The sequence below is a fragment of the Pleurodeles waltl genome, chromosome 5, assembly GCF_031143425.1.
Source record: "Pleurodeles waltl isolate 20211129_DDA chromosome 5, aPleWal1.hap1.20221129, whole genome shotgun sequence".
Lineage (NCBI taxonomy): Eukaryota > Metazoa > Chordata > Amphibia > Caudata > Salamandridae > Pleurodeles > Pleurodeles waltl.
The window spans coordinates 1,799,303,613-1,799,320,013 of NC_090444.1; the positions used below are offsets into that span (position 1 = coordinate 1,799,303,613).

General features: G+C 49.7%; 1 protein-coding gene across 2 annotated transcripts in view; it reads right to left on the reverse strand.

Annotated features, from left to right (window-relative positions):
- Positions 1-16,401, reverse strand: part of LOC138296807 (exportin-5-like) — a 1,394,731-nt gene that overhangs the window by 516,367 nt on the left and 861,963 nt on the right. For both annotated transcript variants that reach the window (XM_069236253.1, XM_069236252.1), the window contains exon 26: positions 12,431-12,522. In XM_069236253.1, coding sequence (XP_069092354.1) covers positions 12,431-12,522 — 92 coding nt within the window. The remainder of the gene's footprint in view (positions 1-12,430; positions 12,523-16,401) is intronic.

The window sequence follows — 16,401 nt, forward strand, 5'->3', positions numbered from 1 at the left end:
GTGTGGATGAGGGTCTGCATGTGTGGGAGCAACCTAGTTGCTAGTGTCTTGATGTCAGTGTTGAGCATAAACAGGTGGGAAAGGGGATTAATCAGCCACTGTCATGCCCGTCGGCTTACCCATGGGAAGCGGAATCACTAGGGCCACCTAGTCAATGGTGGTAATTTGCCCCTCTCATAAGCCTCCGTGTATAGCTCTACCATCCAGGGTATCAGTATCTTGGCAAACCTCTGATAGAACACTGGTGGGAGTCCATCAGTACCCAGCTGTAAGGAAATGCCTCCTTGGCATGGTTACCCCCTGACTTTTTGCCTTTTGCTGGGACCCTGCTAACCAGGCCCCAGCAGTGGTGTTCTTTCCCTAAACTGTACCTTTGCTTCTACAATTGGCACAGACCTGGCACTCAGATAAGTCCCTTGGAAATGGTACCCTTGGTACCATGGGCCCTGATGCCATGGAAGGTCTCTAAGGGCTGCAGCATGTCTTATGCCACCTGGGGGACACCTCTCTCAGCACATGCACACTGCCTCACAACTTGTGTGTGCTGGTGGGGAGAAAATGACTAAGTCGACATGGCACTCCCCTCAGAGTGCCATGCCAAACTGTGGCATAGGTAAGTCACCCCTCTAGCAGGCCTTACAACCCCACGGCAGGGTGCACCATACCACAGGTGAGGGCATATGTGCATGAGCATTATCCCCCTACAGTGTCTAAGCATAACCTTAGACATTGTAAGTGCAGGGTAGCCATAAGAGTATATGCTCTGGGAGTTTGTCAAACACAAACTCCACAATTCCATAATGGCTACACTGAAAACTGGGAGGTTTGGTATTACACTTCTAAGCACAATAAATGCACACTGTCAGCAGTCCGAGGAAGGAGCCCCAAAATGTATCAGATTAAGTCTTTCGCCATCTGGTGTGTCAACCGGGGAAGCCCAGTGTTCACACTGTCAACAGATTCGAGGTCAGAGGTGTCCTCTGTTTCGCGGATGGCAGATGAGTAGACCCTATCTCTGTCTGAGGCCAGCGACTCCATCACTGATGCCACTGTCTGAATTGTCACTCGCTGTTTCTGGGTTACTTCAATTTGCATGGGTCATCTCAGGCGGTCAACGGCAGGTACGTCCTTAGAGCAGTGCCTCTTCTGCCGACGGCCAGGTGCCCCATGAGCATCCTCAGCATATTCAAGTTTGCCACCTTTCTGGGACTCTAGCCATTCCCATGCTTCCTCCCGCGTTTGGCAAAAGTGCTTACCGTCCCCCATTATCTTCAGCTTAGAGGGGAAGAGCAGTGCATAACGTATCCCCTCCTCCCGCAATGCTTTCTTTACTGTCAGGTAGGAAGGCCGCTTTGACTGTACTGCTGCTGTGTAATCAGGGAACATAAAGGGGTCCACCTCCCTTGCTCTCTGTAACAGAATGTCTCAGTCTCTGTAGTGAAGCAATTTTGCCACCACTGGCCTGGGAGGCCTTCGTGGCGCCGGGGGCCTAAGGGGCACCCTGTGCACACTCTCCAATGGGAAAAAGGCAGTAAGCTGTTGATCGCCAATAATGGACTTCATCCAGGGTTCTAGGAAGGCCACCATGTCCGCACCCTCGGCCCCTTCTGGTAGCCCCACTAAACAGACGTTATTGCGGCGGCTGCGGCCCTCAGCATCCTCCGCTTGGTATTCTAGCCTCTGCACACTGTCCGCAAGGTGGGCTATCTGCGTCTCAAGGGATCGCTATAGGGTTCTCAGACTCGTCACCTCTTCCTAAGTAGTTTTTACCCTGTCCACTAGGTTTCAGTGGTCTGCCCGCAGGTAGCTCAGCTCTGCCGCCACTTTCCCGATCTCTTCTCTAAGGGCATTTTTGGAGTTTTCAATCACTTCCAGAAACTTATGGAGAGTAGCTTGCACTGGGGGAGGCTGCACAGCCTGGTCTGGGGTCGACTCCCTCTCCCCCCGAGCACTGTCGGGGCTGAATGGTCTCTGCACTTGCTGTTTGAGAAATTATTTTCCCATCGGAGGGCTCCACTGGCAGACTCTCAGCCTTCATGAGAGATCCCCGGTGGGGCAGCCGGCGAGGCGGCCTCTTGCCACCTACGTTAGCCCCAGTCCGGGACCACCCCAACCATCCAATGCAATCCTCCTCAGAGTGCAAATTCGTAGCGCAGTCCTGGAGGGGCCCTTCAACTTCCGCCCCACTGCAGTTATGGGGACCTCCCCCCCACCCCACAGACTCAGGAGGAGAACTTCGCAGGGGCAGCAAGTTCCACTCCCCTACACCAAGTGGTCACTCCAGAGGTCCAGTCTCAGCCGTAACTTTTCCTGGAGCTAGCAGGGCATCAGTGCTCCCGCCTGCTGCTGCAGCCAATTGGGCATTGTAAAAAAATGGCTCCTTGGCATGGTTACCCCCTGACCTTTTGCCTTTGCTGATGCTAAGTTATGACTTGAAAATATGCTGGGACCCTGCTAACCAGGCCCCAGCACCAGCGTTCTTTCCCTAAACTGTAACTTTGTCTCCACAATTGGCACACCCCTGGCACCCAGGTAAGTCCCTTGTAACTGGTACCCCTGATACCAAGGGCCCTGAGGCCAGGGAAGGTCTCTAAGGGATGCAGCAGGTCTTATGCCAACCTAGAGACCCCTCACTCAGCACATGCACACTGCTTGCCAGCTTGTGTGTGCTGGTGGGGAGAAAATGACTAAGTCGACATGGCACTCCCCTCAGAGTGCCATGACAACCTCACACTGCCTGTGGCATAGGTAAGTCACCCCTCTAGCAGGCCTTACAGCCCGAAGGCAGGGTGCACTATGCACAGGCGAGGGCATATGTGCATGAGCACTATGCCCCTACAGTGTCTAGGCAAAACCTTAGACATTGTAAGTGCAGGGTAGCCATAAGAGTATATGGTCTGGGAGTCTGTCAAACATGAACTCCACAGCACCATAATGGCTGCACTGAGAACTGGGAAGTTTGGTATCAAACTTCTCAGCACAATAAATGCACACTGATGCCAGTGTGCAATTTATTGTAAAATACACCCAGATGGCATCTTAGAGATGCCCCCTGAAAACATAGCCGACTTCCAGTGTGGGCTGACTAGTTTTTCCCAGCCTGTCACACACCAGACATGTTGCTGGCCACATGGGGAGAGTGCCTTTTTCACTCTGTGGCCAGGAATAAAGCCTGTACTGGGTGGAGCCAGTGTGCAATTTATTGTAACATACACCCAGAGGGCATCTTAGAGATGCCCCCTGAATACCTACCCGACTTCTAGTGTAGGCTGACCAGTTTCGGCCAGCCTGCCACACACCAGACATGTTGCTGGCCACATGGTGAGAGTGCCTCTGTCACTCTGTGGCCAGGAACAAAGCCTGTACTCGGTGGAGGTGCTTCTCACCTCCCCCTGCAGGAACTGTAACACCTGTCGGTGAGCCTCAAAGGCTCACCCCCTTTGTTACAGCTCCACAGAGCATCCCAGCTAGTGGAGATGCCCGCCCCTCCGGCCACTGGCCCCACTTTTGGCGACAAGGCTGGAGGAGATAATGAGGAAAACAAGGAGGAGTCACCCACCAGTCAGGACAGCCCCTAAGGTGTCCTGAGCTGAGGTGATCCCTACTTTTAGAAATCCTCCATCTTGTAGAAGGAGGATCCCCCCAATAGAATTAGGGATGTGCCACCCTCCCCACAGGGATGAGGCACAAAGAGGGTGTATCCACCCTCAAGGACAGTAGCCATTGGCTACTGCCCTCCCAGACCTAAACACACCCCTAAATTCAGTATATAGGGGCCCCAAGAACCTAGGAAACTAGATTCCTGCAACCTTAACAAGAATAAGGACTGCTGACCTGAAGCCCTGCAGTGAAGACGGAGACAACAACTGCTTTGGCCCCAGCCCTAGCGACCTGTCTCCCCACTTCGAAATAAACTGCAACAGCGACGCATCCAACAGGGACCAGAGACCTCTGAAGCCTCAGAGGACTGCCCTGCAACCAAGGACCAAGAAACTCCAGAAGAACAGCGGCCCTGTTCACCAAACTGCAATTTTCTTGCAACAAACAAACAACTTTAAAGACCACACGTTTCCCGGCGGAAGCGTGAGACTTTCCACTCTGCACCCGAAGCCTCCGGCTCGACCTGCGAAAAACCAACACTTCATGGAGGACTACCCGGTGACTGCGAGCCCGTGAGCAACCAGAGATGACCCCCCTGAGCCCCCACACCGAAACCTGCAGAGGAAATCCAGAGGCTCCCCCTGACTGCGACTGCCTGTAACAAGGGACCCGACGCCTGGAACCAACACTGCACCCGCAGCCACCAGGCGACCCTCTGCCTAGCCCAGGTGGTGGCTACCCCGAGAAACCCCCCGTGACTGCCTGCATCGCTGAAGAGACCCCAGTGTCCCCCCATTGCTTTCTATACAAAACCCGACACCCGGCCGCCCCTGTGCCTGCTTGTGTGTCCCCCCGGTGCCCTACAAAGCCCCCTTGGTCTGCCCTCCGAGGACGCGGGTACTTACCTGCTGGCAGACTGGAACCGGAGCACCCCTGTTCTCCATTGAAGCCTATGTGTTTTGGGCACCTCTTTGACCTCTGCACCTGACCGGCCCTGAGCTGCTGGTGTGTTAACTTTGGGGTTGCCTTGAACCCCCAACAGTGGGCTACCTTGGACCCAACTTTGAACCCTGTAAGTGTTTTACTTACTTATGAACTTAACAATTACTTACCTCCCCCAGGAACTGTTGATTTTTGCAGTGTCCACTTTTAAAATAGCTTATTGCCATTGTTGTCAAAACTGTACATGCTATTGTGATTATTCAAAGTTCCTAGAATACCTGGGTGAAATACCTTTCATTTGAAGTATTACTTGTAACTCTTGAACCTGTGGTTTTTAAAATAAACCAAGAAAATATATTTTTCTATATAAAAACCTATTGGCCTGGAATCAGTCTTTGAGTGTGTGTTCCTCATTTATTGCCTGTGTGTACAACAAATGCTTAACACTACTCCTCTGATAAGCCTACTGCTCGACCACACTACCACAAAATAGAGCATTAGTATTATCTAATTTTGCCACTATCTTACCTCTAAGGGGAACCCTTGGACTCTGTGCGCACTATTTCTTACTTTGAAATAGTATATACAGAGCCAACTTCCTACAGTTTCCAACGGCAGGCGTAGATCGACTTATTAGAGGGACGCCTGGCTGCGAGAATGACATCACACACCTCCGGAGGGAGGTCATAAACTATCAACTGTCGCCGCTCAATTTCCATGCATGAAGGCGCAGAGTTGACAGGTTCGGCTGGAGAACCTTCCCCTGCTGCTGCAACAGAAGATCCTCCCGAAGAGGCAGCCTGACCGGAGGACCGATGCTCATTTTGCGAAGCTCTGGATACCAAACTCTCCGTGCCCAATCTGGAGCCACTAGAATTACCTGGGCCCGGTTGTTCTTGATTTTCTTCAGAACTCTGGGCAGAAGTGGTATAGGCAGAAAGCCGTACAGGATGCCTGAACTACACTCGCGACGAAAAGCATTGCCTAGCAATAGCCCCCTTCTAAACTCCAACGCGCAAAACTGCCGACATTGTGCATTCTCTACGGAGGCGAACAGATCTAGCCAAGACTCTCCCCATTGCTGAAAGAGTCCTTGCGCCACCTCCGGATGGAGACACCATGTGTGATCCTCTAAGCATTTTCAGCTGAGCTCGTCCGCCCTGGCGTTCAGAGAACCTGCCTTATTGAACCACAAGGGTCGTGCCCTGATGTTCCAGCCATGTCCAGAGACGTAAAGCCTCTTGACAAAGGGTCCACGACCCCACACCGCCCTGCTTGTTGCAGTACCACATTGCGGTAGTGTTGTCTGTGAACACCTGCACCACGTTCCCTTTCACAACAGGAAGAAATGCTTTTAATGCTAATCGGATAGCCCAAAGCTCCAGCAAGTTGATGTGGAGCCCAGATTCCGCCGGAGACCAGTGACCTCTGATCTCCACCTCTCCCAGATGGCCGCCCCATCCCAGAAGTGACACATCTGTCACTACTGTGAGATCTGGTTGGGGAAGGGAGAGGAGTCTGCACCTTTGACCCAATCGCAGTTCACTAACCATCACTGCAGATCCTTTGCAGTCCCCTCCAAGATCTGAATCACGTCGGTAAGATTTCCCTGATGCTGTGCCCATTGGAACTTCAGGTCCCCCTGCATAGCCCTCATGCACCATTTGGCATGCTTGACCAATAGGATGCAAGAAGCCATGAGTCCCAGCAGCTTCAGAGTCTGTCTCACCGAAATCCAGGATAGAGGCTGAAACATCGGTATCATGACCTGAATATCCTGGACCCGCTGTTCGGGAGGATAAGCCCGATACTGCACTGTGTCCAGAACAGCTCCGATGAAAGTGAGCTTCTGTGAGGGAGTCAGGTGTGACTTCGGCACATTTATAGTGAACCCCAGCGAATGCAGGAGGTCCGCCGTCTGGAGGTGGGTGACGAGAGCCTGGGGCATAGAAGCCTTCAGCAGCCAGTCGTCTAGGTAGGGGAAGACTGAAATCCCTGAACTGCGCAGATGAGCTGCCACCACCGCTGTCACTTTTGAGAACACCTGATGGGCACTGGTGAGACTGAAATGAAGCACGGTAAACTGAAAGTGCTCCTGGCCTACCACATGTAACGCTTGTGGGCTGGCAAGATAGGAATGTGGAAATACGCATCCTGCAAATCCAACGCTACCATCCAGTCTCCTTGGTCTAGGGCAGACAAAACCTGAGCAAGAGTAAGCATCTTGAATTTCTCCTTCTTGAGGAAGAGATTGGCGTCCCTTAAATCCAAGATAGGACGAAGGCCTTTGTTCTTTTTGGGAATCAGAAAGTAGCAAGAATAACAACCACTGCCTACTTCTGATATCGGGACTCTTTCTATGGCTTCCTTGGCCAAGAGAGCCGTAACTTCCTTGCAGAGCAAAACCAGATGGTCCTCCATCAGCCATTCCTTTGTCGGAGGGACAGAGGGAGGGAAAGACTGGAAGGGAAGGGAGTAGCCCTTCTGTATGATCTGCAGGACCCACTTGTCTGTTGTGATGAAAAGGCAGTGAGGGAGATGAAAATTAATCCTCCCTCCAGCTGGATGGACGTGATCCTGCAGAACCACACTAGGAGGGCTTGGAAGCAGTGGATGGTACCACGACCACGTCCTCTTCTGGGATGTTGTGAAGCCTGAGGACGGTGGCTATACTGTGGCTGGCGTGGTACCAAACCCCTTCTGAAGCCTTGAAAGGGACAAAAGACAGACTGCTGTCGTACTGGCGCGGAAAGGCCCAAGGATCTGGCTGTAGCTCGAGAATCCTTGAACCTCTCAAGGGCGGAGTCTGCCTTTTTGCCAAAAAAGCGGGAGCCATCAAAGGGCATGTCCATCAAGTTGGACTGGCCTTCCCCTGAAAAACCAGTTGAATGCAGCCAGGAGTGGCGATGTAGGACCACTGACGATGAAATCGCTCTGCCCAGCGAGTCGGTCGTGTCCAAACCACACCGGATCGTAAACTTGGCTGCATCTCTCCCATCCTTGACAGCCTGGGTGAGTGGGTCCCGTACGCCCTCTGGGACCTGGGGCAGCACCTGTGCCACCGTATCCCATAAAGTATGGTAATAACAGCCCAATAGGCAAGAGGTGTTTACGGACCTCAATGCCAGGCTGGTGGAAGAAAACATCTGCTTCCCGAGCTGGTCCAGCCTCTTGGATTCCCTATCCGGGGGAGCGGAAGTGAAGGCACCACGGGTAGTAGAGGCTTGGACAACCACGCTCTCAGGAGTGGGGTGTTGAGTCAGGAAACTAGGGTCGCTCGGAGCGGGTCTATGGCGGCGGCCGACCGTCCTATTCACAGGAGCCCCTGTGCTGGGTTTGGACCATGTACCCAGAAGGACATCTGTAAGAGCCTCATTGAAGGGCAACATCGGCTCTGATGTCACCCCCGGTCGAAGCACTTCTGACAGGATATCTGTCCTGACTAGCAGTGTAGACAAATCTAGGTCCAAGACCTCAGCTGCCTCATGCACCACCATAGCAAATGAAGCCCCCTCCTCCGAAACCACATTAGGAGGAGAGAGCATACCAGTATCTGGAGGTGTGTCCAGTCCACTGGCCTCCCCTAGATCCTCATACCAGTCCTGTTGCAAACCACATTCTAAGGGGTTCTCAGACCCCTCCTATTCCTCTCCTGCGGCTGGCTGATCTTAATAATGCTCAGACAATGATCTGGGCCGAAGTGGCTCCGTCGAAGTCGTACGACATTGCTCTGGATCATCCGTAATAAGGATGGGGCTACCACCGGTGGGCACCGGTAGCGGAATCGTCGACATCGGAACCGGCGCCGAAGGAGATCGACTGTGTGAGACCGGCGCCAGTCCGGATCCGATATTGGATCCTGGGGTCCCCAACGGCACAGAGGCCTAAGCCGCCGGCGTCAAATCCAAAGGGGCCCCCTGCTGACCCTGTGGGGCCCAAAGACCCCTCCACGGGTGCAGCCTGCTCAAAAACGAGATGCATGGCCTCGTAAAATTATTTTATCTGAGCGGGGGTCGATCCGGTCCCCGGAAAGGGGGGAAGACGCGAAGTCGGCCCTGGCAACGGCTCCACAGAACCGCTCTCAGAACGTCGATGTTCCACAGATGCCTTGTCGGCCGACGGGCGTGGCGAAGATGAAGTCCGCTTGGACTTCTTCTTGTGCCTCTTACCTTCAGATGACCTTGAATGCGAGGAAAAGGACTTGGGGCTCCAGGAGCGTGGCCACGACCTCCTCCTACTGCAGGACCGTGACATCCGCTGAGTCGCGCCGACCGAGGACGAATGCCGGGCCGCAAGAAGCTTGAAGGATCTTTCCCTCAAGGCCTTCAGAGCCATGGCCAGACAGTCGGAGCACGAGGTGGAATCGTGGTCCCTCTCCAGACACCAAAGACAAACACGGTGTGGGTCTGTCACCGATATGGTACGATGACACACCCAACACGGCTTGAACCCTGTCTTTCTCGAAGACATGACTTCAAACAGTCAAAAAAGCCTCGACAAACTATCGAAGGGTAGCTGTTTCCGGAACCGCGCTTTAACTGGTGCAGAAGGAAAAGAACTGACGTACGCGCGCCGAGACAGCGTCTATATAGACATCCGTGACATCATAGACGGCACCAACACTGACGACGCATGCGGAGCTGGTCAACGCACGCGGATCCGAACGACGACGCCCGACAGTGCGCGCAGGGTACTGCTCAGAAAAAATTCCAGATTCGAAGCGGACACCAGGGAATTTTAAGGTAAGGAAGCTGCAGCTAGAAGTCTCTATCAGATCAGAGTTACTTTTCACAAGCCTATACTGAATCTTCATTCAGCCAACCAAGCTTCAATATCTTGTAGAAGAATTAAGAAATCTAAAATGGGGGGGACACTCTTAATTTCTTAGCAGCAACCCACTGGAATAATCTTCCTCAGAATATACTTCCAATGTCAGATTTGTTCACTTTTCAAAAGAAGCTAGAAAACTGATTGTATCCACTTTAGGTCCTGGACTGGAACTGGTTAAGATAAGTTTTAGCAGCAGGATATCCCTTTGGGGATAGGGATCACCCTTTAACCCTTCCATAAATGACTAACTAAACCAATGGCCCTTTTCTATCACTTCAAACACCAATCTTATGCACAACAGACTTTCGACCAAGACAAATCTGTCTATCATCCCTCAGTACTGCAAGATGCAATGGCCATCAGAAAAGTAGATCCTAAAATTAACCATGTCACCGCAATCCATGCAACTCTTGAAGATTATCAACTGGTCAGCCTGCAATTAGTTCAACCTGTGGAAGCAAGTCTCAATCCTGCTCCTGCTGTCTAAATACAATGTAAAGGTTGGTGTTTAGAAAGGGAGAGGCTGATTTAGAGTTTTGTGGAGAGGACCCTGTCGCAATAGAGATGGGGTACCCTGTCCACCAAACTAAAAGCCTTGTCATTAACAATTAGACAGAATTTTAGCAAGTCAGGGACAGAGATTACTCTGTCTCCACAGCTGACATATTTCTCCGATGGCCCGACTGAGTAAAGCTTGTCTGAGGTTAAGCAATTCCACTGCCCACTCAATATCGAGTGGGTGGCCGAATGCCCAGCTTTCACTGCCAGGGAGGTGAACTGCAAAATGACACCCCACATCATGTGAGGCAACTTCCATGGTGTGGAGGTCATTAACATTTGTATTTTCGAATTTTGTATTCGAATTTCGTATTTGGGATTTTGTTATTTGAAAATACAAAAACATGAAAATACAAAAACATGGTAAAAGTTTAACAGACAGAACCTTCATTTTGATGGTGCTGTCTGTCAAATTTTTATTACAGTGACAGGAACCAAAGTGACAGAGGCTCCTAAGATGGTCAAGAGATGTTCACTGGGCCATCAGACATCTCAAAATTTAGCAGACAGAGGACCATCGGTATGGTGGGAATAAAATACTCCATAATGGAGAATTTAACTCCTTGAACCAATGTTGTAAATGTGACAGATTGTCTATCCACCTTAATACAATTGCCATAGGATATTATTCACTTGTAACAAGGCAGACAGGATATCTGTCACATTTGTGATGCAGTTACCCCTCTGCCAAACTTTAAATCAGCCCACAAGTGGTTAATTTTGATTTTGGTGGATAGCCTGCCAGCTTAGCTCATGGTCCCCCTCTACATTCAAAGGGAGGGGGCTACAAGGCTTCCAACAGTGGAGGCTCAACTATCGCCGGCAACAGAAACATCTAACATTGAGGTGATAACCAAAGGCCTGCTAAATCATAGCAACTTTCAATCTACATTTTTATTGTATTTTGAAACAAATTTTATCTAGCAAGGGCATAGTGAATAGGAACGTGTTGCAGAGAATTATCTCAAATTGTTAAAACACTTCTACAGCCAAATAATAAACTACATTTGGATGATGCTTTTGAATCAATGGGTATGGCATGCATTTATATTCTTTTGAAGAAAACTGATACCACAAATCAAAATACTTTAACCAAGCTAAAACAATCCTGAAAAGTCCCAAAATGTAAGGCAAAGTATACAGAGGTGGACTTTCTCCTTTCAAGCTATTCTCTTCCTCCCTATCCCATTAAAGGCTTACGCTGAGATGAACAAAATTATCTTTAGAAAAGCTCCAGTGACTTGATCCTCCAGTGCTAGTTATCAATGCCAAATCTGAGGTCTGAGTTTCAGCGCTGTTAGTCCAGTTTATAACGCTGAGACAATAATGGAGATTAACAAATGTGTTGTAGCCTCTGATCAATTGAGTGTAAAACATTTTTTTACACTGCTTTGTTAACATTTATTTTGGCAGGAGGGACTGCCTGCATATGTTCAACAGGACAACCAAAGGGTACGTTTTTGTGAAGAATTAAGGAGTCCAGATACAACAGCCACTACAAAATGTAGATCTTCATCATCATTATTTATAAATTGCTCAGTGCACAGAACTGACATCATCATGAACCAATACGTCAATACAGTTTAAAGAGAGAACACTGCACCAATCATCATTTCTGCTGTTGTCTAACAAGTATGGAAAGTACACTCCATCCCATCCCGCCCTTGATCTCAAGCAATTAGGGGGTCGCTAAGGACCCTTGGGCTCCCAACCACACCCTTCAACACTCATCATCCTTTCCTGTAAGTTGTCCATGAATTCTAAATGATTTTATATTTTCTAAGACAGCCTCAACTTTTATAGATTACTTGCTCAGCTTGTTAGCACCAATCCAGGTCCCTCTCCCAATCTTGGATTTCTGTGGGGCAGTTTATTCCCCACTATGTTCCTCTTTGCCACCTCAGCTGCCAGCATTAACCAGGTTGTCTTATGCCTGGGCCACACCTCCTCACTCGTTGTGTGGGCGAACCCACGGGGTTCCAACGACACAGTGTGTCCGGTAACCCTAGTCATAATGTGCGTCACCTTTCGCCGGTACTCTTGAATTATGGGGTAGCCCTTCAGGATGTGAAAAAAGGACCCCATCCCTCCACAGTTGCTAACACAGAACAGAGCTACATCGCCCCAATCGGTGTAATTGTGTGTGAGTCTAGTATACCCGATGTAGTATCCAGAGCTGTATCAATCAGAACCGGGCTCTTACTGTGACCTCCCTTGGGATCTGAATTGCCTCTACCCAGTCTTCATCCTCCAGTCGCCCTATGTCACACGCCAAGTCTTCCCTCAATGTACACAGTGAATTCGGGGAATTGTTCATTAATTTTTTATACGTCAATGAAATGGCTTTGTCCGGCATGGGCTCTAGCAGTAAATGGTCTTCCAGAGGTGCTGATTCCGCAAGTTGTTCCCCTTCCGTCACATGGCAATCAAAAAGATTTTTGAACTGTGGGAGGATGTAATAAGTGTTTTACTTTTTTTAACCGACGTTTTGAAGACTTACTGAGGAATTGTAGGACTTCTTTAGAGAGTTCCTGAACATGATATGGAACAATCTTCGGGCGACGGGGGATTTCAGGTACAGTTCGTTCTTTGCTGCAATAAAAAAAAAATATATATATATATAAATAAAATTCAAGGCAATGACTGAAAAGACATGTAAATCTACTGGTATATCGAATGAAGTACCACTTAACAAATGCGAATAAGGTATAAAGTCCTTGAGGGTGACCCTATGTTACACCTTTTGAGGATGAAAACAATTCTGATAAGTTTTGCATACAAGTCTTCACACAGCTACATTTTAAATGACAGTGGTGTGCACAAGCAAGTTACTCTACCACTCCAAGGCCCTCACTGCAAATTTTGCGGGCAGACGAGCCGGCCGCCAAACTTGCAGGGAGGATGCCAACGCCATACCAATGGCGTTCCTCCCCCCCCCCCCTTCGTATTACAATGTTTCCGCAGGGCTGTCCATCGGGAACATAGTATTACAACATTCCCGCCAGGCGGAGCAGACAGTGCGCTTTCCAAGGGTGCTGGACTGGGGGGCGCCTGCACTGCCCATGTCATAGGCATGCATGGGCAGTGCAGGGGCACACCTCTGGCCCCTGACATTGGCTTTCCGTCAGCCTTTCTATGGCGGGGTCCTTGCCAGGGAAAGGCTGGCGGAAAGCATAGTTATCAGCCAGGTGGCCCGACCTTGGCAGAGTACAACTCAGACCACCGTCCCCAGTCGGGAACCATTTTCCTGGCACATCTGCCCACCAAGGTTGTAATGTGGCAGTCAGACAACCACAGTTGCGGCAGTCTGACCCTCACCGCAAGGCTGGTGGTCTGACCATCACCGCAAGGCTGGCAGTCCCTGGACCGCCACTCTCGTAATGAGGTCCTTAGTATTTAAATAATGCTTTTCACATTGCAGACCTGGTGCAAACTGGCATAGCTTCTCGGGCTAAAGCAGAAAAGGAAACACTACTTATCAATACCACCAGTTCAGTGTTTTTTGGATAAATGTCCTTTAAGTGGCTCCAACAAGCTGGGCAGTCCTGCCTTGCTTGTTCTGGCATGTCCTGTTTTCCCACAGTGAACCTGTGTCTAGACCCTGAAAAACAAGTTACTTATCTTCGGTAATGACGTATCTGGTACAGACATATTCTAGTTGCAGATCCCGGACCTTCGAATTTAACACAGGCGTCATTCTGGATCCAGAGATTTTTCTTCAGCAGTAACCCTGTGCACTGTCAGGTGCTGTCGATCAGCTCTGTGTCCATCATTGTGCTTGTCAGATATGATGTTGCGGGACCTATATAGGTGTCACCCTGGAGTGCTGACGTCAGTTTCTGTTCACGACTTTCCATGTCAGAAGCACAAAGCCATGAAGAACACTGACTACTGGTGCATTAAAACTAAAGCCCTGAAAGGGAAGTCCCTGTCCCTAGAAATCAGTTCATAGAGCAGGAAGGATGGATGGGTCGGTAAGGAATATGAAACTCGAATAGGTCTCTACCAGATACGGCGTTACCAAAGGTAAGTAAGTTGTTCATCTGACAAAGACATCAAGCTGCAGATTCCTTACCTTAGAATAGATACCCAAGCAATACCATCCCTGGAAGAGGGTCTGCGAATCAAGATCATACTAGGAAGTCCAGCAGGACCGAAAGGGCAAAGTACCCGTCCTTCCGGATGTGACTGTCCAGACAGTAATGTTTGGTGAACGTGAGCAGTGATGCTCACGGTGCTGCCTGACAGATGTTCAGGACTGGAACTCTGTGTGCTAACACACTGGTTGCAGCTGTCGCTTTGGTAGAGTGAGCGTGCAAACCCCCTGGGGGTGCTTTTTAGTCAATGTGTAGCACATTTTAATGCAAAAAACAACCGAACAACTCATCTAGAGATGATTCTCTTCTGCACTGGCCGACCTTTCTTTGCACCCACATTCCCAATAAAGAGTTGATCATCCACCTGGAACTCTTTGGTACAATCAAGGTAAAATGTCAATACTCTTTCTGGGGCCAGGCTGTTGAGTCTCTGCTCTTCCTTAGAAGGATGAAGGGGTGCATAAACAGTGGACAAGGTGATGGACTGGTCTACATGAAAGGGCATGACCACTTTTGGCAAAAAAGAAGCCCTGGTGCGAATTACCACTTTGTCAGGATAGATGGAAAGGTTGGGTGGCTTAGATGACAATGCCTGCAGCACACTTACCCTGCAGGCAGATGTAATGGCCACAAGGAAAGCTGTTTTCAATGTTAGAAAACAGAGAGGACAGTTGTGAAGAGGCTCTAAAGGAGCATACATATGAAATGTCAGAACCAAATTCAAATCCCATTGGGGCATGATGAATGGTGATGGAGGAAACATGTGGGTAAGACCCTTAAGGAACCTACAAACTATAGGAGACTTAAACAAAGAGTTGGTCAGGTAATCTTAGAAATGGTGAAATAGCAAACAAATAACCTTTGAGGGTGCCTAAGCAGAACCCTGCTGGGCTAAAGAAAGAATAAACAATAGGATCTCGGAAAGAGGGGCAGAGAGGGAGTCATGGGGAGAGGCTGTGGCTCTTCCAGGCAAAACTACAGCGGGCCCAGTAGACCCATGCGCTCCATGCATGGTTCTGAGCTCAACTTACCGACCATGCCGGGCCCCAATCAATCCACCTATTCCATCTCAGGCTGGGCACGCGGTGCAAACGACCTCCGACATTCCAGGCAATTGCACCGGTGCCACATGGCCCAAGTCCAGCTGCAAGGAGGTGGGCATGGTTGGGGGAGCAAGGACAGCAGGCCCCACCCAGCCCAGGTCAGCAGATAGAGTTCTGCCTCAACCCCTCAAGGGTGTCAGCCTTAATTGTGCAGCACATCTTTAGGTGCAGGGGACCCTCCAGTGCAGCACTGATGCCCCAAGTTGAAGCGGATAATTGGCAAATTATCCTTCCTAGCCTGCAGAGCCTCGCTATGCTGTGGCCATCTTGCAGCCGGTCTCTGCGAACATTGCTTTCAAACCCACATCACATTGTATGTGGGGTCTTGGCCTACAACACAACTCCAAATCCTTCCATAATTGTGGTTACATGCATGCATCACTCACTGTACCACTCTTCATGGGAAGAGTCCAGCTGAAACTGGTAGGCAAGGGCCCTTCCAGAAGGAAACATCCCAGAACAATTTTGGACTTGTTAGGTTTTGGCATTGAGATATATGTTTGATCCTGTGTCACAGTGGGCGATGGACCATACTTACTGTTTCATAGGAATATTTAATTCACTGACTGAAGTAGGTCGAAACCAGTTTGGTTTTGTTTGTGTTCCTGTCAGGGCAGGTCAAGATGGACTGTTCCTATTGGAGCAGGACAAAGGCTGGTTTGCACTGTAGGAGGCCGGCTCAGCATATGGTGTGCACCTATAAGTGAGGCACTGTGTACTGAGTCCAGGCAACCCTTAGTGATAGTGTAGGCAGGTCTAGATAACCAGAGCTCTTGTGAAGGTAGCTATGGAGAGCAGCTAAGGCTTATCCAGGAGGGTGTAAAGCTGTTGCAAATACCACACAGCGATGTCTACACAGGAAAGAACCACAATAGTGGCAGAAAAATAGGTCATATTTATTGTAACACACACTCTAGAACTAACTTGGGTATATCTCCTAACCAGAGAAATGAACATACAAAAGTATACTTAGCAACAGGTAAGTAAAGGCATAAAATAACATGGGCCCCTTTGGTGGGACCAAACCATATATCAAAACAATGGAATGCAAAAATCACTCCAAACCCACACTTCGACACAAGGACCCTTAGGGCTGGAGAAGTACTAAAACCCCAAAGGTAAGTAGGTAAGATTCCCCAGCCACACTTGTGCAGAGTTGTAACCCTGGGTCTGTGTCTATAGGATAACATGTGGAAGCTGCAGTTGGAGTTTTTCGCGTTTTTGGACCCTCCCCAGAGGACCCCAAGGAGACCCGCAGAGGGGAATACTAC